The following is a 19,292-nucleotide window of genomic DNA, read 5'->3' as shown; positions in this document are numbered from 1 at the left end:
TCCCTCACTCAGCCTAAAGCTGAGCAGGGGAGGAGGCGAAGACGTTTCTCTGCTGAAACCCGGAACCCAAAAGGGACAGACCCTCTGGGAGTCCTTGCTTTAACTCCTTGTGTTCTCAGAGGCGTGTCCAAACCTCCCAGTGGCTACTCCAAGTGCCAGCATAAAACCTGACCACTGATTGGTTTGCCCACAACTTCCGGGAAAATTCACCTCCCCCTCAACCACAACAGCCTTCCAAGCTTCTCCACCCCATACAAAATTCCTCAGGAGTTTTAATAGTCATAAAGCTTCTGAAAGATCCCAGTTTCAACTCAAAAGAAGCAAAAGGAGGCGTGATCTTAGCAGTTCCGCAGGAAGGAAACATTCACCTGCCCAGAAGATATTAGATGCTGTTAAACATTCTACAAACTACTGTATGCTATAGTGCAGACTGTTAGCATATGTTTCTTGTGCAAAACAATACTTCAACAATGTTGAGTTAGTCCCTCAGATGTTTTTACCTTGTTTCTACTCAAGAATACTCGAGTATCATAATTCTCATTCTGTGCACACATTTTTCAAAGATTATGAAAAAAATAGTCTGCTGCCCCAGAACTTCTTTATGAACTGATCATTTCTCAGTTGATTTATAAATCAACGCCCAATGAATACCAATAAACCAATGCCCTTTTTAATTGTCACTCTAGTCCATACTAGTTTAAATACCAAACCTCGCCCCAAGCATGGTTCATATGAGTTAGCAGCTGCTAACAACTGCCAATAATTAGCTGAAAAGCCATTTATACTCCTTTCAGTTATTAAGTTTGGGAAATCTACTGAAAATTGCATAGGATGAATTGACAGACGTGTAATTACTTCAGCAGCGCAGTCCATATCAACACCCCCAAATCCAAGCTGAAAATCCTCAGTGCTGTCCCTTCTTGAAGCCAATGCCTTGCTGAATGCCAATGGCAATTTTGCCACCTGTATATCAGTGGGGCCAAGATAACTTCTGCAGTTGACTCATCTCAATAAATTCAAGCTCCAACACCAGATCTTGAAATTCCATGCTTGTATCAAGTTCACAGTAAAACTACTGCAAATTCCACCTGAGACAAGGCATAAGATCAGACTTCACAAAAATAATCCATCAGTGTCTTGCAATGAAGTTAAATCCTTCTCCCCAGACCTTCCCTCTCTTCACTTCACCATCCATTCTCAATAACGTCAATGAGATAAAGGTTACTGTGTTACATTTTTACAGTGATTTTGCCTACTTTCTATTTTTTTTTTTTGGTAAGGATTCCCTTAACTCTAGAACATAGTGCAAGAAAAGAAAGGAGTAAAAAATACATTATAATCTCTCTTTGCTAGTTAATGATGGTAATTTTTGTTTTGTCTAAAACCTCAACAATTCTCAAATAAAGCAAAAAGAATACCAACGGAGTAGGTGGGGGTTTCTTTCAACAATGAAAGCAGGAACAAATTAACATTTGAAAAATAAACATACGCACATTAATTTAAGTACGTGATGACCTGGAAAAAACCTCAGTTCAGGTTGGTGCTTGTACATTCATGTTTGTGTGACAAGGGCGTTCCCAAAACTGCTCACTCTTGACTTTCAAACTGAAACAGTGGCAGGTCACAATGCATGTTAGAACAGTTTATTATTGTCACTGCTTTCCTCTGCCATAAAAAAGAAAAACACACTTGTTTTTGTAGGCAATCCCCATGTCTGTGCTGGACTGGGTATATGACAATAAAAAATCTTTCAAGCACAGATGCAGCTTGTTCCAGTAGAACCACTGTAAGGAATTCTGCCAGCTCTCTGAACAGTGACTACATTATCAAAGAGGCTCTTATGCCTGCTCTGTAGCCACTACTTAGACAGGAATGACACACTTTCACGCTCTCTGCTACATCTACCCTAAAAAGCACCAGCCATTAGATGTACCACAAGGCTAATGCAGCATGAAGAGGCACGATCATTGACCATTGAAACCCAACTGCAGTTATGCAGATACAGCTTCTCTAGAACCCACGTGGAAGCACACCAGCAAATCTCTGCAAAGACAGTGAGCAGCACACCCAGGCATCCATAACTGCAAAGCTCTCCAGCTCTAGACTATGAGCTTACCTCAGCTGGAAAACTTCAGGAGTACAGAAAGGGACCTTGGAGGAGACTGGAAATGCAGCTTATAGTAGCACAACTTTGGGGATTTCCTCTCAGTACAATTAAACTAAGTACGTAAACTTTACTGGAAAAGGACACATGAAGGAGCTGGGGCAGGAAAGCTGCACATCCATAACGTGATGTAAATACTTAGCTACAGTATAACCATCTCTTTAGCACTGACCTCAACTGAGTCCACAAATTTAGCGAGCGCATTTTTAACTCGAGGATACAGCTAGCACATACAAAGCAAGCCCTCAAAGCATGAACCAAACAAAAAGTATGAACAAAACAAGCACACACCTAAACTGACTACCACAGCAGAAGGTAAGCCAAGGTGTATCTCTGGAAGAATGACCAGGCTACTGCATCAACATGGTGAACCTCACACGCCTCCAGCAATGTTAACAAACTATACCCAAGGCAAAGTGCTACTCACCAGGACTTTTAAGCTCAGACAGACAAAAACACATCTAAAAAGAACAGGTCCGGAATATTTAGATAGTAACCAATAAAGATCTCAATTCGAGATGAGAATACACTGTGCTTTAATGCAAGCAGGCCGGTGTGTAGATTATATGTAGTCATTTGGCAAGTACTAGACCCTGAAAGAACACAAACCGGTTATTTTTATCCCATTTCTGCCACCTTTTCACTATTTTCACAAATTAATAAAAAAGCACACACAATCTTCCAGACATTAGAGCATAATAGAGAAATTTTATTATATTAAAGTATACTACTTAAAAAAAAAAATTCACTACCTCAATCCCAAGATTCCTGTTAACAAAAATAATCATTTCAAGAAGCAGTGAGGTAATGAGGTAAGATTTCTGAAATATATGAACAAATACTGTACTCCAAACTCAGAATATTTGTAAACAATAAAGTGTTATAGCCGGTGTTTTTTTCAAAGCTAAAACGTTAACAAGTCCCTAGGGAAGTCTTTTGAAAAGCCAGCTCATATCCAGACAATCTTTTAGTATATTCCAAGCAATAAGTGATTTCACAGACATGTTGTTTAAAACCCTTCAACTTCAACAGGCAAAAAAAATTAAACAGCTTTAAGATTATTCCTGAATTTAAAAAAAAATCCCCCACTTACATCAGGAATGAACAACAGGAATAGGGAAGCCCTGCTCTGATGTGTCAAAAAGCATAAACCCAAGATCTACACAAACACTCCACACTCCTTAGAGGGCATAGCATAAGTTGGTCTGGCAGCACACTTTGCTTTTCCCAGGTACATGTGATGTTGGTATTAAACTCAAGCCTCACGAGCTTTGAGCAGATCGTACAGAAATAAGACAAACAAAAGGTGGTTTTGGAAAAAAAAAAAAAGTATTTTCAGTGCTCTTCCTAAAAACAGCACCAAAACGTAACTTTAAAAATATATTAAGGTGTAGCTGCCAAATTAAGTAATTTGGAAAAGACACCTTCTTCTCAAACATAAAGGAGAGATAAAAACTTGAAAATATGCTAGTCCCTCCCCCCACCAAAAATTTACAAAGACAGTAACAGCAACAAAATGAGAACCTATCCACAAAAAATTACCTATTTATTTTGGCAAGCACTTTTAAAGGTACTGAAGCTTCTTTAATGAAGAGGCTTGCCCTACACACTACACCAGATCATTTTTTAAAGGTAGATTTCTTTTTTAATATCATGTTTTGTTTTTCGGTCATCGTTCAGATGTTCTTTCAACTCCTTTTTTTATTTCTACGCTCTGAATGACAAGAAGCACGTATTTCAGAGGTAAGAAAACAAGCTTGTAAGGGATGTTGGCAGGATTGAAGCTGCGCGCATGGGCCCGTGTGAGCCCAGCCTGTTTAACCGCTCCTCAGGACGGTGACCAAGGACGAGGAAAGCAATGTGGGGTACGGGAGGCAAGCAAGGCTTTTAGGATTTCGGGGAGAGGCGCCCGAGGCAGGAACGCTTCGCACACGACACACAGAAATACGGCCCGAACTGGGCGCGACGGCACCGCCCCACACGGCGCGGCGACAGCAGAAAGGACCTTAAAATGGCGCCCGTGGGGGAGGAGAGCGGGTGAAACTGCGCAACAAACACTGGCAGGGCGCCAGGCAGCGCCATCTTCCCGCTCCCCCGCGCAGCCGGGGCTGCCTGCTCGCCGAGCCCGGGCACGCCGCGGCCGGAGCCGCTCTCCTCTCTCCCCCGCAGTCCCTCGGCCACCCCGCGCTGCCGAGCCCGGGGAAGGAGAGGAGCGGCCAGCAGGGAATGGCGAAAGACAGAGAGGCCTCCGCATCTCACTCCTCCCCACAGTCATTAGGAAGGGCTCTAAGTAAATATAAATTTGCCCTCTCTCTATACGTCGTTCGATTTTGCCCGGCTTTTAACATCTCTATACCTCTTTCCTGCCATCATCTGTAACTGATTTTTGCAATTAATGCCAAAAAGCAAAATATAATTTACATATTGACTACCGCCCATGACTCAATAAATGTGAACAGTGACAATTTCAGAAAGCCCCCTTCACAAGCGACAACTGTTTTGAGCCACAAGTAAAAAAATCTTTTTACAAAATATTGCTTCTTTTACGCAAAATAATCCCAGCAGCACAAAGGCTCGGATTCACATCCACTCTACAGCAAAGCCAAAGGGGTCACTCCAGAAAGAGAAGCTTTATTGTATTTTAAAGAGGCGTTACAATTAAGTATTTTCTCTCTCCAAAATAAAAAAATAAATAAAATAAAAACCACATCGAAAAACTTGATCCCGAAAAGGCAAAAAAAAAAGCGCATTAACCCAAACCTACCGCCCGAGCATTTCGCGCACCCACAAAAAGCGGCACCGTTTCCATTCCTCGGTTAAAAGCAGCAGGCAATTCGGAGGAAATTGCAAATAAAAAACCAAACAAATCAAATCTAGTGGCGACAGCGAAAACGAGGAAATTAGTGAAAAATAAATCCCCAGAAGGTACAAATCTGAGACACAAGCTCAAAGAAAAGACAAGATTAGGGTGGTGGCGAGTGGACGGGGGAAAGGAAAAAATCAAGCCATGAGCGAAAAAGGAAAAAAGCAAAGAAAAATCCTTCCCAGCTGCACAGCCAGGAGAGAGACGAAGTGTCTCCATTTTCCCGACGAGGAGGAAGAAAAGACTGTTTCACAGACCACAGAGCTTTAGAGAAAAGCAAAGAAACGAGGGGGGAAAAAAAAGAGGGAGGAGATTTGAAAAGATTATTTTTCTTTCTCCCTCACACACTCTCTCTATCCCCCTCTCTCCCTCTCACTCTCTCTCACACTCACACATACACACACACACACTCTCTCTCTCTCTCTCCCTCCTCTCCTCTTTCCATCCCTCTCTTGATGGCCATCAAGGGGGCGGAAAATTAAAAAAAAAAAAAAAAAAAAAAAAAGACAACAACAACAACTAATTTTAAACCGGCTCAATCAATGAGTCATTAAAAGAGATTTTTCTTCCCTCCTCTCCTGAATTTGCATGGCATCAGCAAGAAAAAAAAAAAAAAAAAAAACCCACCCCAAACCTCTCCCCTCTGCAGCTATCAGCCTGGACCTGAAACCTTATCTCTCCCTTCACCCCCCACCCCCCCCCCCCGCGCCTTTATTTTAAGAAACAACTTTTTTTTTAAGTGCCCTCAGCAGCCACCACCATCAGCCTCGCGGAAAAAAAAAATTAATATATATAGTTCATTTCCATGTGAATCCACATCTGCCCAAACAACAGCCACCCACAAAATATCCCTCTTCTTCCTCCTCGTCTCCCCTCTCGCTCGCTCTCTCTCTAGATATATATTTATATACATAGCCCCAGAGCCAATAGCTCTCTGGGCTGAAACCTAATATCCTGGTTTTGGCAACTCCTGGTTGTTAATTTGCTCCTCTTTCTTTTCTGTCTGTCTGGAGATAGATTTCCCCCCTCTCTTTTCCCTCCCCGAAGGAAGGGAGGAAGGAGGTTGTGTGTTTTTTTTTTCCTTGAAATTTTTATCACAAAATTATAATACACTCAAAGGGAAACTCACCGTCATGAAAAAGCAGTGCCTTGTCAACGGGGTTTCTTCGCCATCACATCAGGGGCTGGCAGTGTAGGAGAGAGAGAGGGAGAGCGAGAGAGCGAGGGAGGGAGGGGGGAGAGCGAGCGGGAGAGGGAGCGAGCGAGAGAGGGGGAAAGAGAAAGCGAGCGGGAGGAGAGCGCGGCTCCGCTCGGCTCCGCTCCGCACCGCCACCGGCACCGGCACCGGCACCGCACCGCCGGGCCCGGCACGGCGCGGCCGCGCAGCTCCGCCGGGACACAACGCCGCAGACCGGCGCCCGGGCACACGCACCGCCGCCCTGGCATGATGAGTCCCCAGCCCCAGCGCGATCCTCGCTCCGCGTTTAAAGCCAGGCCCTTTAAAAACTTTGGCTCCGTTTTGGTTTGGGTTGTGTTTTTCAGAAACCCGTAAGTCTGGAGATCTAGCCTGAGCTGCTGGCTTTAGGTTAAAAGTTGGGGATTTTGGGGGGTTACAGGAAAGTAAAACAAAGTTCTTATCCTATTAAATTTAACGTTAATGTCAACAGCTTGGTTGATTTCTTTCATATTAAAACTAAATCACTATAAGCTTTGTGGGTGGGAGGGGGGTCTCCAAAAAAAAAAATGCAAGCACGGGGGGCTCCCCAGAAAAATAAATGCAAGGTCACCTTGAAAAAGATAAGATTTGATCCCCTGGCAAGCTACAATATTTCAAGTATTTTTAGATATGTTCTTTTTAGCCTTGCTAGAAACAAATCATATTAATTTCAACGACTTTAAAAAGTTTTGGGTCACCTAAAAATGTTAATTTGAAGTCAAAGGTTATAGCACTGAGAATTCATTGATGCTATTCTACAGTTTACTTCATCTAAAAGCATTAATAACTTCATTCAAAGTTTGTTTGTTATAGAAAAGTAATCCAACCTATACCATTCATTAGTTCACTGAAAACAATTTAATTCTAAAAAATTAATTATATTTGCAGATAACTCAGAGAAGCCTGTTTTTTTAAAAAAAAAAACCCACATTTTGTTTGAAAAGAGGTTTTTAGCATGCATAGATACATGTGGTAATGCTTTTAAAACAACAGAAATTCTCTTTAAGACCCTTTTTCTGCTAATAATAGTAATTCCCAAGGACTTTACAATTTTATTCCTAAGTAACTTGGTTAAAACTCCTTAGAGACAAGGATTTGAAGACTTTATTTAGTAGCACATCCTTCTTTATTAGCTTCACACAGCTCAAAAACACTCTTAAAATGTTTTAAGGTTTTTTAGCAACTACATCAAATTGGTTATGGGTAGTATACTAAGTGGACCTTCTCAAAGAAGTTGGCCAGATTGCCAATCTTACCAAAAAAAACCCTCAGCACCTCAGCACTGTTTTTCAATTAGAATCTGGTTATATCATTTTTTGACGTAATCAACCAATTCCCAACTTTTGCCAAAGCCAAGACTCACCCAAAGATCTTGTAGAAAACTGAGGTGAAGTTTCAAATCACTCCCTAAGTGGAAAGGTTGGGCCCAAGCAAACAAACCTTAGCACAAGTCCAGCAGATCCTTTGTGCAGCCCATGAACCTGCACATGGCTATGCCTTGGCCATCAGCCAGAATATTAACTGCACTTTTCATGGATACAGCAAGGACTCAACAGCCACAGTATGGACAGAAACACCACATGCCAAAGAGCTCTGGAAGAGCTGTAAGCCTGTACTCCTGACACCAGCATTAGAAAATCCAAAGGGCCAAAACTTCAAGGTTCCTAACTTGAGTAAATGCTTCAAGGCCAAACTCTGCCCTAAATTCAAACCTACTCAGCTTCACTGGCTTTAGAGAATATTGCCCAAGTGAGAACTTGTATGGAGGGACACCTCCAGCTTCTGATTTGGTTAACAGGAAGGAACTTTGCTTCAGAGGTTACAAGGCCGAACATCTGATTGGTATGTTATTATTATTACTCTCCCAGTCCTACAGAAACCACAAATAGGAAGTAGGCAATATGATACAAAGACGGAACTGGAGAAAGGAAGATAAATGATTTTTAATGGATTCTGTTATCATAAGAAACACAAGGAATCCTGCATAAATTTTCCATAATGGTACCATAACTTACTTTCCCCGAAGGATGTTTCAAAGCAGCATTGACAATAGCGTTACTAAGCAGGTACAGTACAAAAAGAGAAGGAGAGCTAACATCATCTATACAATGAAACACCCTGCAGTAACTAGATTTCTCCATATCTACACACATTTGCTATATCTGTTCACAGGTAGAAATGGCTACAAAAAAAACCAATTATGGGTTGGATGTAACTTAATAAGTCGTATTGAAGTACGCACGTAATGTTGCCTTCAATACAGAGAGGTCTGAATGCAGTGATCAGCTGTAATGTCATCTCTCAGGTGACTACAGAATTTCCCAGACCATGTTTGTAAAGAACTCCTGCTTTTTCCTGGCAGGTACTCATGCTGTTTTAAGAGCATCACGTGGTGTTTCAGAACTGGGCATCACTACCCCAAGAGGTTGCCCCTCTTCTCACTGCCTTACTGCATTAATACAAAAGACCCTTGTATGTCAACATTCTTCTGCCTCAAGGTCACCCACTCAGAGCTGTCATCTTCAACCAGAGTCCTATTCTCCAAATTATGTACAATGCAATATCAGTTGCTCTCTTTCTTTAGCTTTCACAATCACATTAATACATTTTCCTGTAGCAGCTTTATAAGGAGCAAGGGGAAATAAGCACAAGAAGAAAGGCAAGACCAGTGTCAAAAGGAATGAGAGAAATCTTTGGAAGACAGAGATTGGTGTAAAAACAGCTACTAGGAACATCACGTGCACCCATCACACAACAAACTACATGGCTGTATTTTGACACCAGCTGTCAAACTGTGACCATGCTGTTTAACAAATACCACTCTCATAGGTGTGCAAAGACACCGAGTGACATTTGGAGTGATCTGACACCACCCTGAAATGACAGACTCTAAAGAGCTGAAAATTATGCTTAGATATTGAGAGGAAGAAAATAAGGGGGTACAAAACACCCTCATTCATTCTGTCTCCAGGTTTCTCCTACATCAAATCACTTTTTTGATATTCAGCCCATTTTTTCAGGTCTGCATCGCATACATTCTAATTCTTGATGAATAATAAATTAGTACCCCAAAAGAAGATAAAGCAGCAGTAGATTCATAATGAAGAATTTAAGGACTAAGCTAGTGCGTTAAAGGAATTCCACAGCCATCCCAAGATTCTTGCATGAATAGATGGTTTGTAACATCAACTCGCTGCATCCTTTCAGAGATATATTGAATGGAAAAGAATGCCATTTACTCCACTGCAGCCTTGCTTCCTCAGACTGAATCCATCTATTGATGGCACCTCTTCCTCCCCTGCTGTATTCTCTCTCCATTCACTAACACACTTCTTATGTCAGCTCATGGCCAGTCACACCTTTTATACATCTACATACTGCTTTATTAATTAATTATTTAAATAATAATAAATAACTAAGCTTGAAGGCACAGAAACAAATAGGTCATCATTAAAGGACACAAGCAATAGAGAGGTAGAGGTCATTTGAAAAGTAGGGCACCCAAATATAGTGGCATGAAGGCAGACAAGGACTTTAACTTGGAATAGAAATGTAACACACCATATGAAAAATTCAGTTCAATATCCATATTAACCACCAAATTCCGAATAATTACCACCACTATTTTGATGACTCACCAGTAAAAAATACCTAAACATTACAACGTTCAGCCTGATACCATGCCTTCCTTACACAAAACAGTACTTACAAAACCTGGGTCATAATTTCGTGATGTAATTTGTCAAGCTGCATGACTCCAGTATCAATCATCATACCAAAGATAGGACTGCCTAACCAAAGGTATCTTAAGGGGTGAGGACACCTTATTTGGTAAGGACACAGGTAGTAAGAGGAGGTAATGAAGACTTGAACCTCAGAACAAGAGATTTACACCGATACCAGAAGAGAGACGAGTTTCTGTGACTGAAGATTGTGTGAAGGCAAACAGGGCTGGTCTGCAGTGAATCTAAAATGCAGATTTTGGGGAACTCTGCTTCTCTGAGATGGGGCTCTGACATACAGCAGAAGTAAAGCCAAAGAAAACATGGTGACTGGAGCTCTCATTGAAATAAATGGCAGTTCAAAATTATTACTAGAGCAGATCAAGAATAACTATATCATTCTCTAGGTTTATATTTAAATATAGTCTCATATTCTTCAGCTTCGAGTACCTTAAAAAGGAGAATTAAGTTTGAAAGACTAATGGCTCTCACTTCCAAGTTAGAATAATGTTAAGATATTCAGCCACTGAAATGTATCAGAAAAAAAAGAAAAAACTCACCTCTGGAGACAGAACTTTACTACAGAAATAATGGAGAAGTAATCTTGCACAACTAACACTGCCATAACTTATAGAAGAATTTAGGCTAAAAATGATGGCAGAAATTATGACAACCTTCTGTCATATTCATAGTTGATTTGGCTAGCACAGATGAACAGGAAAATAATCAGGTAAGTAAGGATGCAGAGATTCAGACAAGTAGATTAATGAATAAATGGACACAAGGGTTTGGGTGGTTTGTTTTTGTTTTGTTTTGTCTTTTAATGTAGTAATAATTAAACACAGCAGCCAGGGAATGAAACTAACAAATTAACCATTCCTAATACAATTGAGGTGTAGATGATGTAAAAAAAAATCAGACAAATAATAGGGGCAATTTAAGCAAAAAAAGGTGGCCTAAAACATGAAATTAGGTGATATAGGGATTCAGAAACATAGTGGAATAGTAAATTATACCAACAGTATTTGTATTCTTGAAAGAAACACAGACATGCTAAGCTAAACTTGTTGAAGGACAAGACAAAATGGGGGAACAGAAGGGACGTTATGAATAAAGTACCACCTATGTCAGAACTTTTGAGACAGAATAGTTTTACTTGGACATTTCTGCGTCCCTACAATGAAACTAACTGGGCAAGATCTGGATATGAATGAAGATTGCTGTAAAAGAAGTCTTCATATTACCACTAGAATGTGTATCAATATGAATGGAATTTATTCTCAGAGTTAGACTGAAGAACAAATGCTAATAATAGGAGGAAGAAACCCTCATTCAAAATGATAGCTGACAGACTTTTTCATAAGATGAATAAAAATATAGTTTTATCCACATGGGAATATACTATAGGAGAGCTAATAGGAAAACTTGGATATGAGTTGGAGTTAATGCTATTTAAATTACTCAGAAAGATAAATGGATTAAGTTTGCAAGTAACATTCACAATTCCAAAGTAGAAAACTTTGATATGCTATTAAACCTAGGCGGTCAATTGAACTGACTAGTCTTAATAACCGTAGTTTTCTGAAACACTTTAAAGAAATAATTGTAGAAGTATCTGAAGTGTAAAGCAAGGCAATGGAAAAAATCTTGCAGAAACTCCATAACTAATAGAATAATCGCCTCAAAAGAAGAGTCCATAAAGCAGTATCTGTAGCTACGTACTAGGTCTTCAGAATTTAACTACAGCCAGTTAGCAAGTTAGGTTTGGTCTAGCTGCTGACTGCTAGATAGAATTCTAAGTGATTTGCTGCTCTTGAGCTCTCGTTTTTAGTATATTTGGGCCTTGCTTTGTTAATCTGGAAGTACCCCTTGTCATAAAATGCTGTGCTTTGAAGTCTGTCCCTGGTTTTGAAGGATAACTAATTTTTGTAGAAATTAATCTGTTTCTCCACCTTTGGCACTGGAAATACCAGGCTCTCAGAAGGGACCAGCTCAGACTAGTTTCAAAACAAGTGCACCTTGACTGGTTGGAATATAATTGTCTTAAGCATTCCCAAGGATTACATTCAAAGCTTTTGCATTACTCACAGCAATTAAGTTGCACGAAGTAAGTTTCATAGTTTTAGCCTTAACACTCTAATTAGCAATTTAAAAACACATGTATTTTACATTGTCCTGGCTTTCCATATGGCCAGATATATAAAGCACAACATTTTAGTGCAAACAAAAGCTTTTCAAAAAAACAATCAGTATGCCAAATGTAACTTTCAAAGAATTTTTTTTTCCAAATGAACCAAGATACAGTAACTCAACATTCACTTTTAATGAAGCCCCACTGCACTGTGAAAAATGTGCAGCCTACAGTATCTTAAATGAATCATAATATGGCTTACATCTTTAATGCCTGATCACAGTGCCAGAGGAGTTCAAAGAGCCCTTGCTAAAACCATCAGTAGAATACGCTGGTTGCACAAGCCACTGAAGTGCCTACTTTGTAGCCAGAAGTAATTACGTTGCTCTGCTAATCTCTCCTGCAGAAACTCAATCTAACAGACAGAGATCACATCTATCAGATAAAAGCTCCATGCAAGGCACAGAGGCTGCTGCTTTTCTTGAAAACACACGCAGCATTTTGTGTGTGTGACAGTGCAACATACACGCATTACACCCTTTGGAATAAAAATTGTCAGTGTTGGGAATACACACTGATGATAAGGAATAACTCTATTTCCTTCCTTCCTCTGTTTGAGAGACTGCAAATCTACATCTTGAGATCACGCCACATCTGTGAGGTTCCTGACTTTTACAAGCACAGGAACCTCAGGTGTAAGAATCCATTATTATGAGGCTGAACATGCAGTTGTCTCCATGGATTTCCGTTTTATTCCCCACTCTTCTTAAAATAATGATGGAACGAGACAGGATCCTGAACCATCAGCTGAACTACACAATACATCTCACTTAAAAGGCTATGAGGTAATGCTGTTGAGCTAGAGGAAGTCAGTATGAAATATTTCAGGTAGATAGCATTCATGACTGATAACCATGGGACACAGATTTAAACCTGGAGGCGTGCACCTCACGTTTCGGGAGTTTCACAGCACTGGTTCAAAGTAAACAAGTGCAACCTGCAACTTTGCATAAAACAAATGACACTGGACAGTCCAAACAACAGCAGAAGATCTTACTGAAATGACTGGTATCTACTGTCAACCCAGAGAGGAATGAAAGCACATTCAAGAAGAAAAAAACAGGAAAAAATATAACACAGAGAATTATGTACCTTACTTTATTCTCATACCTTCAAACAGCCAAACTACTTGTTACAGCTTATTCAGATGACTCCAAGCCTGAGCTAGAAGGCTTACATTTTATTCAGGTGGTTACTGTTTGGCACACTAAGCAGCCTCAAAACATAGAAGCTGCTGCCAGCAAAGTCAGGAAGAAAATTGTCAGTCTTTGTATGACCACAAAAAAAAAAAAAAGCATATGCACATGCCAATATCAATTATAAAAAAACCTCAGATTGTAAGTGTGGAGGAAAGTAATTTTGGAACATCAAGATGAAACAGTTGGAAGAATTTTACATCTCCCTTTTTAAGTTTTCATTATGGTCATACATTTCACCTTCTTGTGTCTGGGTATTTTTTGCTTTTAACCAAAAAAAAAAAAAAAATTTGTGGGCATTAGCAAGGTGAAAAGATTCCAGTCTCTCCCAGAAGCTCCTATTCACAAAAGTATTTGGTCCTCATTAATTTAAACCTCCAATCATCTATAGAAAAAAACATTCAGAATACCTAGCACTCTAAGTGGCCAGATATAATAAGGGATAATTATACTACAGCATAAAATACTTAACATTTATTCTGGGCTGTGTACACTAATGTTTGCTTGCAATCCTTCCATATATGAAGTTCTTCTATCCACTGCAGTTCATCTACTGGCTCACCTCTGAGTAACAATACCAAAGCCATTCTCCAGGAATATTTATGCATATGAAAAACAGAAAAAAACATTTTCTGTTAATATCCTCATGTATGGAAAAAGCACTTCCATCATGGTTAGCACCTGTATTAGCTGGACTCATGGGAGCATGAGGCAAAAAGAGCCCGCTAGCTAAAATGAAACTTCCACATCTTTCAACAACATGGAAATAAGGATATTTTTTTTACAGAGAATTAATAGCACCATATTCCTGCCTAATGGAACATTGCTGCAGTAACTGCAGGAGTGGGTTTAACTATTTATTAGGAAAAAAACCCTACTACTTACTACTAAATGTATCATTTAAACACATTGGTAGGAAAAAACATCAAGTGAGAATATTTCAATACCCTTCCTTTTTTGTGACTGAGCACACTCCCCCTTCTACAGAGTAAGAAGTCTTAATTTTTAAAACTCAATCTAATTCTTCAGAAACAAAATTCTGAACATGGCAGTATTACAACAGATGTAATGCCACGTTAAGAGCTGTAATGCATTAAACACTTCACCTATCCCACTGGTCCATCCAACCTGCTCCAAAGTGCTACTGTTACATAACGATCCCTTGCAATCCCCTTAGTTATATGTTAAGACTGCTGAGGAACAAATATTCTCTATTTTAGTGTGAGTCCTCTATACATTGCAAGGATTAAAGGCATTTCACTGCCTTTCCTGTGTCATCCGAACTGGACTGACATCATCACATATAAGGTTCAGGTACTCCATACATTTTAACATTATATCATTTCTAACACAGAAATTAAACCACATTTCTCAGGAAACAGAAAACATCAGCTATTTTCAAGCTAAAGGTAGTTTCAAATGCTAACCTTACGGGACATAACAACCTATACTCCCAAACAGGGACATTAGGCAAAAAACTCACTGTGTTACCAAGCAGAAGACAGAAAAATCCAATTATCTACTTTGGGTTTTTGTTTCAATGGGTAGTCTTAGTTCCTGTGTTAATTTGTTACAAGTAACTTCAAAATGATAAGGGAAAGGAGATGGTACTTGTACAAATGGACAGGAGTTAAATTTACTTTCATATTTCTAAAAGAGTGCTTAGTAGTAACTTCTGTTGCACAAATTAAAACCCAAGTAATCGAAAAACAATTCTCAAATGAATACAGCAAAACAATGGTCGCTTTTTTATTTTGCAGACAGTGTACTTAAATACTGATTCCTGCTTCAAATTTAACACACATCTCCTAATCATAAAAGCCTTCCTTGCCATGTTTCCATATAGGCCTCTGTGGATTGCTCGTGCAGTCCTCCCTCTGGGGCACAGTAATGCACTGGCACTGCTCCCACTTTTCCACTCTCTTCTGGAACAAAACACTCCAGAAACCAAATAAGCAGCGAGGAAGAAATCGATCCACCTGGCAGCACCTTTGCAGTTACCTGCAAGGCTCAGCAGCCTTTTCCTCAGCCACTTCACTGCGGGAGAGGGGAGCAGCAGGGAAGGTTTATTAGAACGCGGCGGCTGCGGAGCCTCCCGAGGGCGCCGGCCGTGGGAGGCTGCCAGGGGACCCCACCCGGGCGAGGGGCCGGCACCGCCCGGCGCCCCCGGGCCACGGGGGTGGCTCGGCGCCCCCGGCGCGACCCCGAACCCGCTCGGGAGGGCAGGGGGAGCTCTGGGCTGCGGCCCCTCCGCCTCCCACCCGGGCCCCGCACCGAGCCGCCCCTTCTGTCGCCCGCCCCGGCCCCGCCGCCCGCGGGAGCCCCCGCGCCCAGGGCCAGCGGCGACGGGCGCGGCCCGAGAGCGGCGCGGGCGGGGGGATGTGGGTGTAAGCACAGCAACGGGAAGAAGCGGGCAGCTCCGCACAGGCACAGCGGGGGAGCGGGGCGGGGGCTTATTTATATCCCGGGCGCTAATTTGGGAAGCGGGATAACCCGCCCCGCACGGCACCTGCCGCCAACACTCACCCCATCCCGCGGAGAGGCGGAGGCCCCTTTAAGACCGCGGGAGACCCCTCCCTCCGGCCCTCCCGCCCCCCCCGCCGCGCGCCGCCCGGGCCGCCAATCGGCGGCGGCGACGCAGGCAGGGCTGCGGGCAGCCAATCCGCGCGCCGCTTAGTGACCGCAGGGGAGGCGAGCGGCAAGATGGCGGCGCCGGGAGAGGCAGCGGCCGTGGCGGCTCTCTCACAGACCGAGGTGGCCGCGGGCTCAGCCGCCTCCGCCGTGGTGCTGCCGGAGCGGCTGCAGCGGCGGGAAGCGGAGCGGCAGCAGGGCGTGGAGCGGCAGCGGCAGAAGAAGGAGGCGCAGGTAGTGAAGGAGGAGCAGAGCGAGTTCTTCCTGGCCACCTTCGCCCGGGAGCGGGAGGCCGTGGAGGCGCTGCTGGCCGCGGGGACGCTGGAGGAGGCGGCCGCCCGCCTGCAGGCGCTGCAGAAGCTGCTGACGGACAGCGTGCGGTTCCTGGCGCCCTACGAGGTGCGGCAGGGGCAGGAGACCGTGGCGCGGCTGCAGGGGGACCTGGCGGCGCGGCGGCAGCAGCTGCAGCCCAAGAAAAAATTCGCCTTCCGCGCCCTCAAGAAAGAAGCGGCTCCGGGCAGCGCCCCGCGCCCCGCCGAGCCCGCCCCGCCGGCCCCCGCCGCGCCCGGCCTCGGCCTCGCCGAGGGCGATTCGGGCGGGCCGCCGCTGTGCGGGTTCAGCGGCGCCCAGGACGAGGAGCTGGAGCTCGGCCCCGCGGAGCTGCTGCAGCAGGACGTGCTGCTCTCGGAGCTGCGCGGCTGCCGGGTGCGGCTCCGCGGCAACCCCAACACGCTGCGGGTGCGCGACTGCCGCGGCTGCACCGTGCTCTGCGGGCCCGTGTCCACCTCCGTGCTGGTGGACGGCTGCAGCGACTGCCTGCTGGCGCTGGCCTGCCAGCAGCTCCGCACCCACCGCACCCGCGACTGCCGCGTCTACGTGCAGGTCACCAGCCGCGCCGTAATCGAGGCCTGCTCGGGGGTCTCCTTCGCCCCCTACTCCTGGAGCTACCCCGGTATCGAGCGGGATTTCGAGTCGTCTGGGCTGGACAGAAACAGTAACAACTGGAACCTCGTGGATGACTTTGACTGGCTGGCGACTGACAAGCCTTCACCCAACTGGAGCCTGATCCCCGAGCAGGAAAGAATCACTTGCTGGGACTGACTGTGGAGGCAGCTCTGCTGTGCGAGAGATCCTCGTGTAAACGCACTGATCCCCAAACTGTGGGGCTTAATCCCCGATATGCCATTAAATGATTCCATTCAGTATTCAAATGTTGAATTATAATATATGGCTGGATTTCTTAGTTGAAGAATGCCAGTCAAATAGAGTTTACTGTTCTTGCACAAGTTGCTGCTATAAACTGTATGCATCACTGTGGGATTTGCCAATTTCTGAAGTACCTTATTGTGAGTTTTGACTTACTAAGGCGGGGCAAAGGCCACTAATACACAAACAGTGACGCTCTGTTAGAGCTGTTGTGATGCTTTCACTCACCCAGGCAGACTCTGAATTAGCTGCAAGTAGTGCAAACTGGACTGGAATGAAAAGATCAAATACCAAATTTTCCACGGTTTTGTGGTTCTCATGTTGCTGACAGCAGCACAGTGTATCTTAAAGGGAGTGCAGGGCAGCACTGCTGTGAGGTAATGGGGTAAAAAAGGTTGAGGTAAAGGAAGAGTTTGTAACTGCCCAGTGCAGCAGACTGAGATGCATCCTGGGCTGTGACACAATGGGGAGCCAGTTCCTGTGGATTTGGGTTAAATCTCTAACTTGGCTTTAGGCTTTTATTTTAAATGAGATAAGTCTAAAGGAAAAGGGTGTTCTAATAAACATCTAATGCTTTCCTAATATACTGATTACTCAAAATTGAGAAACCTGTGGAGTCTATATAAATATTAAAGCTTCACAGTCTATAAATGCTGTGTGAAAGGATGCTGCTTCTGCAGGCAACTTGGAGGCATCCAGCAAGTGCTGATGAACATCAGAGAAGCTGGGTTACCTGTTCCTCTGCAAGCTGAAGCTTCAGGAGGGAGGTGTCCAGGGATGTCCCACTAGTGTTCCAGACAACAAGGTTCATGTGCTGTGATCCTAATTTGCAGCACTCTGCTGCTGAGTAAGTGCAGTGTTGACAGAGGGAGTCAGTAAAACAGAAAGATGAGGTGCTATATTCCAATTCCAAAATTGCATGTTATCTTGCATAAAGTGCAGAGTAAGTTTAGTCTCTTCACTCCTGCTAAATAATAATAAAAAAGTAGCAGCACTGTGGAATGCAATGTTTTTACAGTGCTGTTAGTGGTGCTGAAGTGACCACTGTCCATATATAAAGTATACATAGCAGCTTTAGGTTTCTGAAACCCCTCCATAACTTGTGACGTTTTTCAAGAAGTAATTGTTTATCTTGCCTTAGCATAAAGCTTTATTTTAAAACATCAAATTGTTTATGCTGTGCAGCCATCTTTGTGCCTCTAACAGACACTAAATCCTAGCTGAACCATCAAAAACTGCACCACTGCCAGGAGAAGACCTGAAACTTCACTTAGGTACTTGACTGGTTTTGAGCAGAAAATGTTTTTGTATAAGTTGTTTTCAGCATATTTAATTTACAGATGGGGGGGGAAGGGAATTTTTTTTTAATTCCTGACAACTTTCAATTTTGTTTACTTCTGTTAATTTATATTTTTTGACTGAATTGGATTTTGCATTTCAAATATACTTGTTTTGAATTATTTCAGTTGTTCCTTTACTAATTACTGTCTTCTTTGCCCTGACAGCATCATAAAATTATTTGAAGAATACACCCTCAGTCTTACTTTAATTTATATATATATAAATATATATAATTTATATCCTTTGTTAGAGGGATGTGATCAGTTGAGGCTCTCAAGTTATCTTAATTTTAACATATCCATCTTGGTACAGAATCTGATTTTGTAGTTAGTTGTTCTCCACAGATCCCAGTAGTGACAACTCAATCCTGTTAGCATCCTCTAGGCTTGCAAGATGTTCAGCCTCTAGGGACTGCAGTAATGCCTTTGTTCTAAACATTTACACCTCCTTCCTGTGGCGCTGGATCCCTGCAGATCCAGACAGGGAGAGAGACCCCGGGCTGTGGCAGGTGCCAGGGTGCACTGAGGCACCCAGCACACTTCACAGGGAACTGCCACATCCTGTTCCAGATCTTGGCCCGTGCAGCACTGCCTGAATAAACAGCAGGAGTCAAAACATGGAAGTTTGAACTTCAGTTTCACTCAGAAATTGCTTCCTTGGGGATGTTTTGCACAAATCAGTTATTGACATCCCAGCTCCGAATGTTTTCTTTCCTTCAAATACTTAACTTGGGTCAAACCACAGGGAACAGGTAATACTCTT

General features: G+C 43.0%; 2 protein-coding genes across 5 annotated transcripts in view; one reads left to right on the top strand and one right to left on the bottom strand.

The window, feature by feature from the left end:
• Nucleotides 1-15,938, bottom strand: part of BICRAL (BICRA like chromatin remodeling complex associated protein) — a 47,217-nt gene extending 31,279 nt beyond the window's left edge. Inside the window, exon 1 of one of the 4 annotated variants that reach the window (XM_063390761.1) lies at nucleotides 15,879-15,938. The gene's annotated coding sequence lies outside the window, so the exon portion shown is untranslated. Of the gene's footprint in view, nucleotides 1-4,928; nucleotides 5,686-6,156; nucleotides 6,291-15,878 lie in introns of those variants that run through there. The other 3 variants (XM_063390762.1, XM_063390760.1, XM_063390763.1) reach the window with 3 other exon arrangements.
• A 75-nt stretch (nucleotides 15,939-16,013) lies between these two features.
• On the top strand, nucleotides 16,014-18,649 carry TBCC (tubulin folding cofactor C). Its single transcript, XM_063390764.1, has one exon. It carries the CDS (start codon nucleotides 16,056-16,058, stop codon nucleotides 17,082-17,084), a length of 1,029 nt encoding a protein of 342 aa, XP_063246834.1. The 5' UTR covers nucleotides 16,014-16,055; the 3' UTR covers nucleotides 17,085-18,649.
• The last annotated feature ends 643 nt before the right edge of the window (nucleotides 18,650-19,292 follow it).

Source organism: Prinia subflava, chromosome 2, assembly GCF_021018805.1.
Source record: "Prinia subflava isolate CZ2003 ecotype Zambia chromosome 2, Cam_Psub_1.2, whole genome shotgun sequence".
Classification (NCBI taxonomy): Eukaryota; Metazoa; Chordata; class Aves; order Passeriformes; family Cisticolidae; genus Prinia; species Prinia subflava.
The sequence above is the reverse complement of the archived record's forward strand: the minus strand, read 5'-3'. Positions and strand labels throughout refer to the sequence as shown.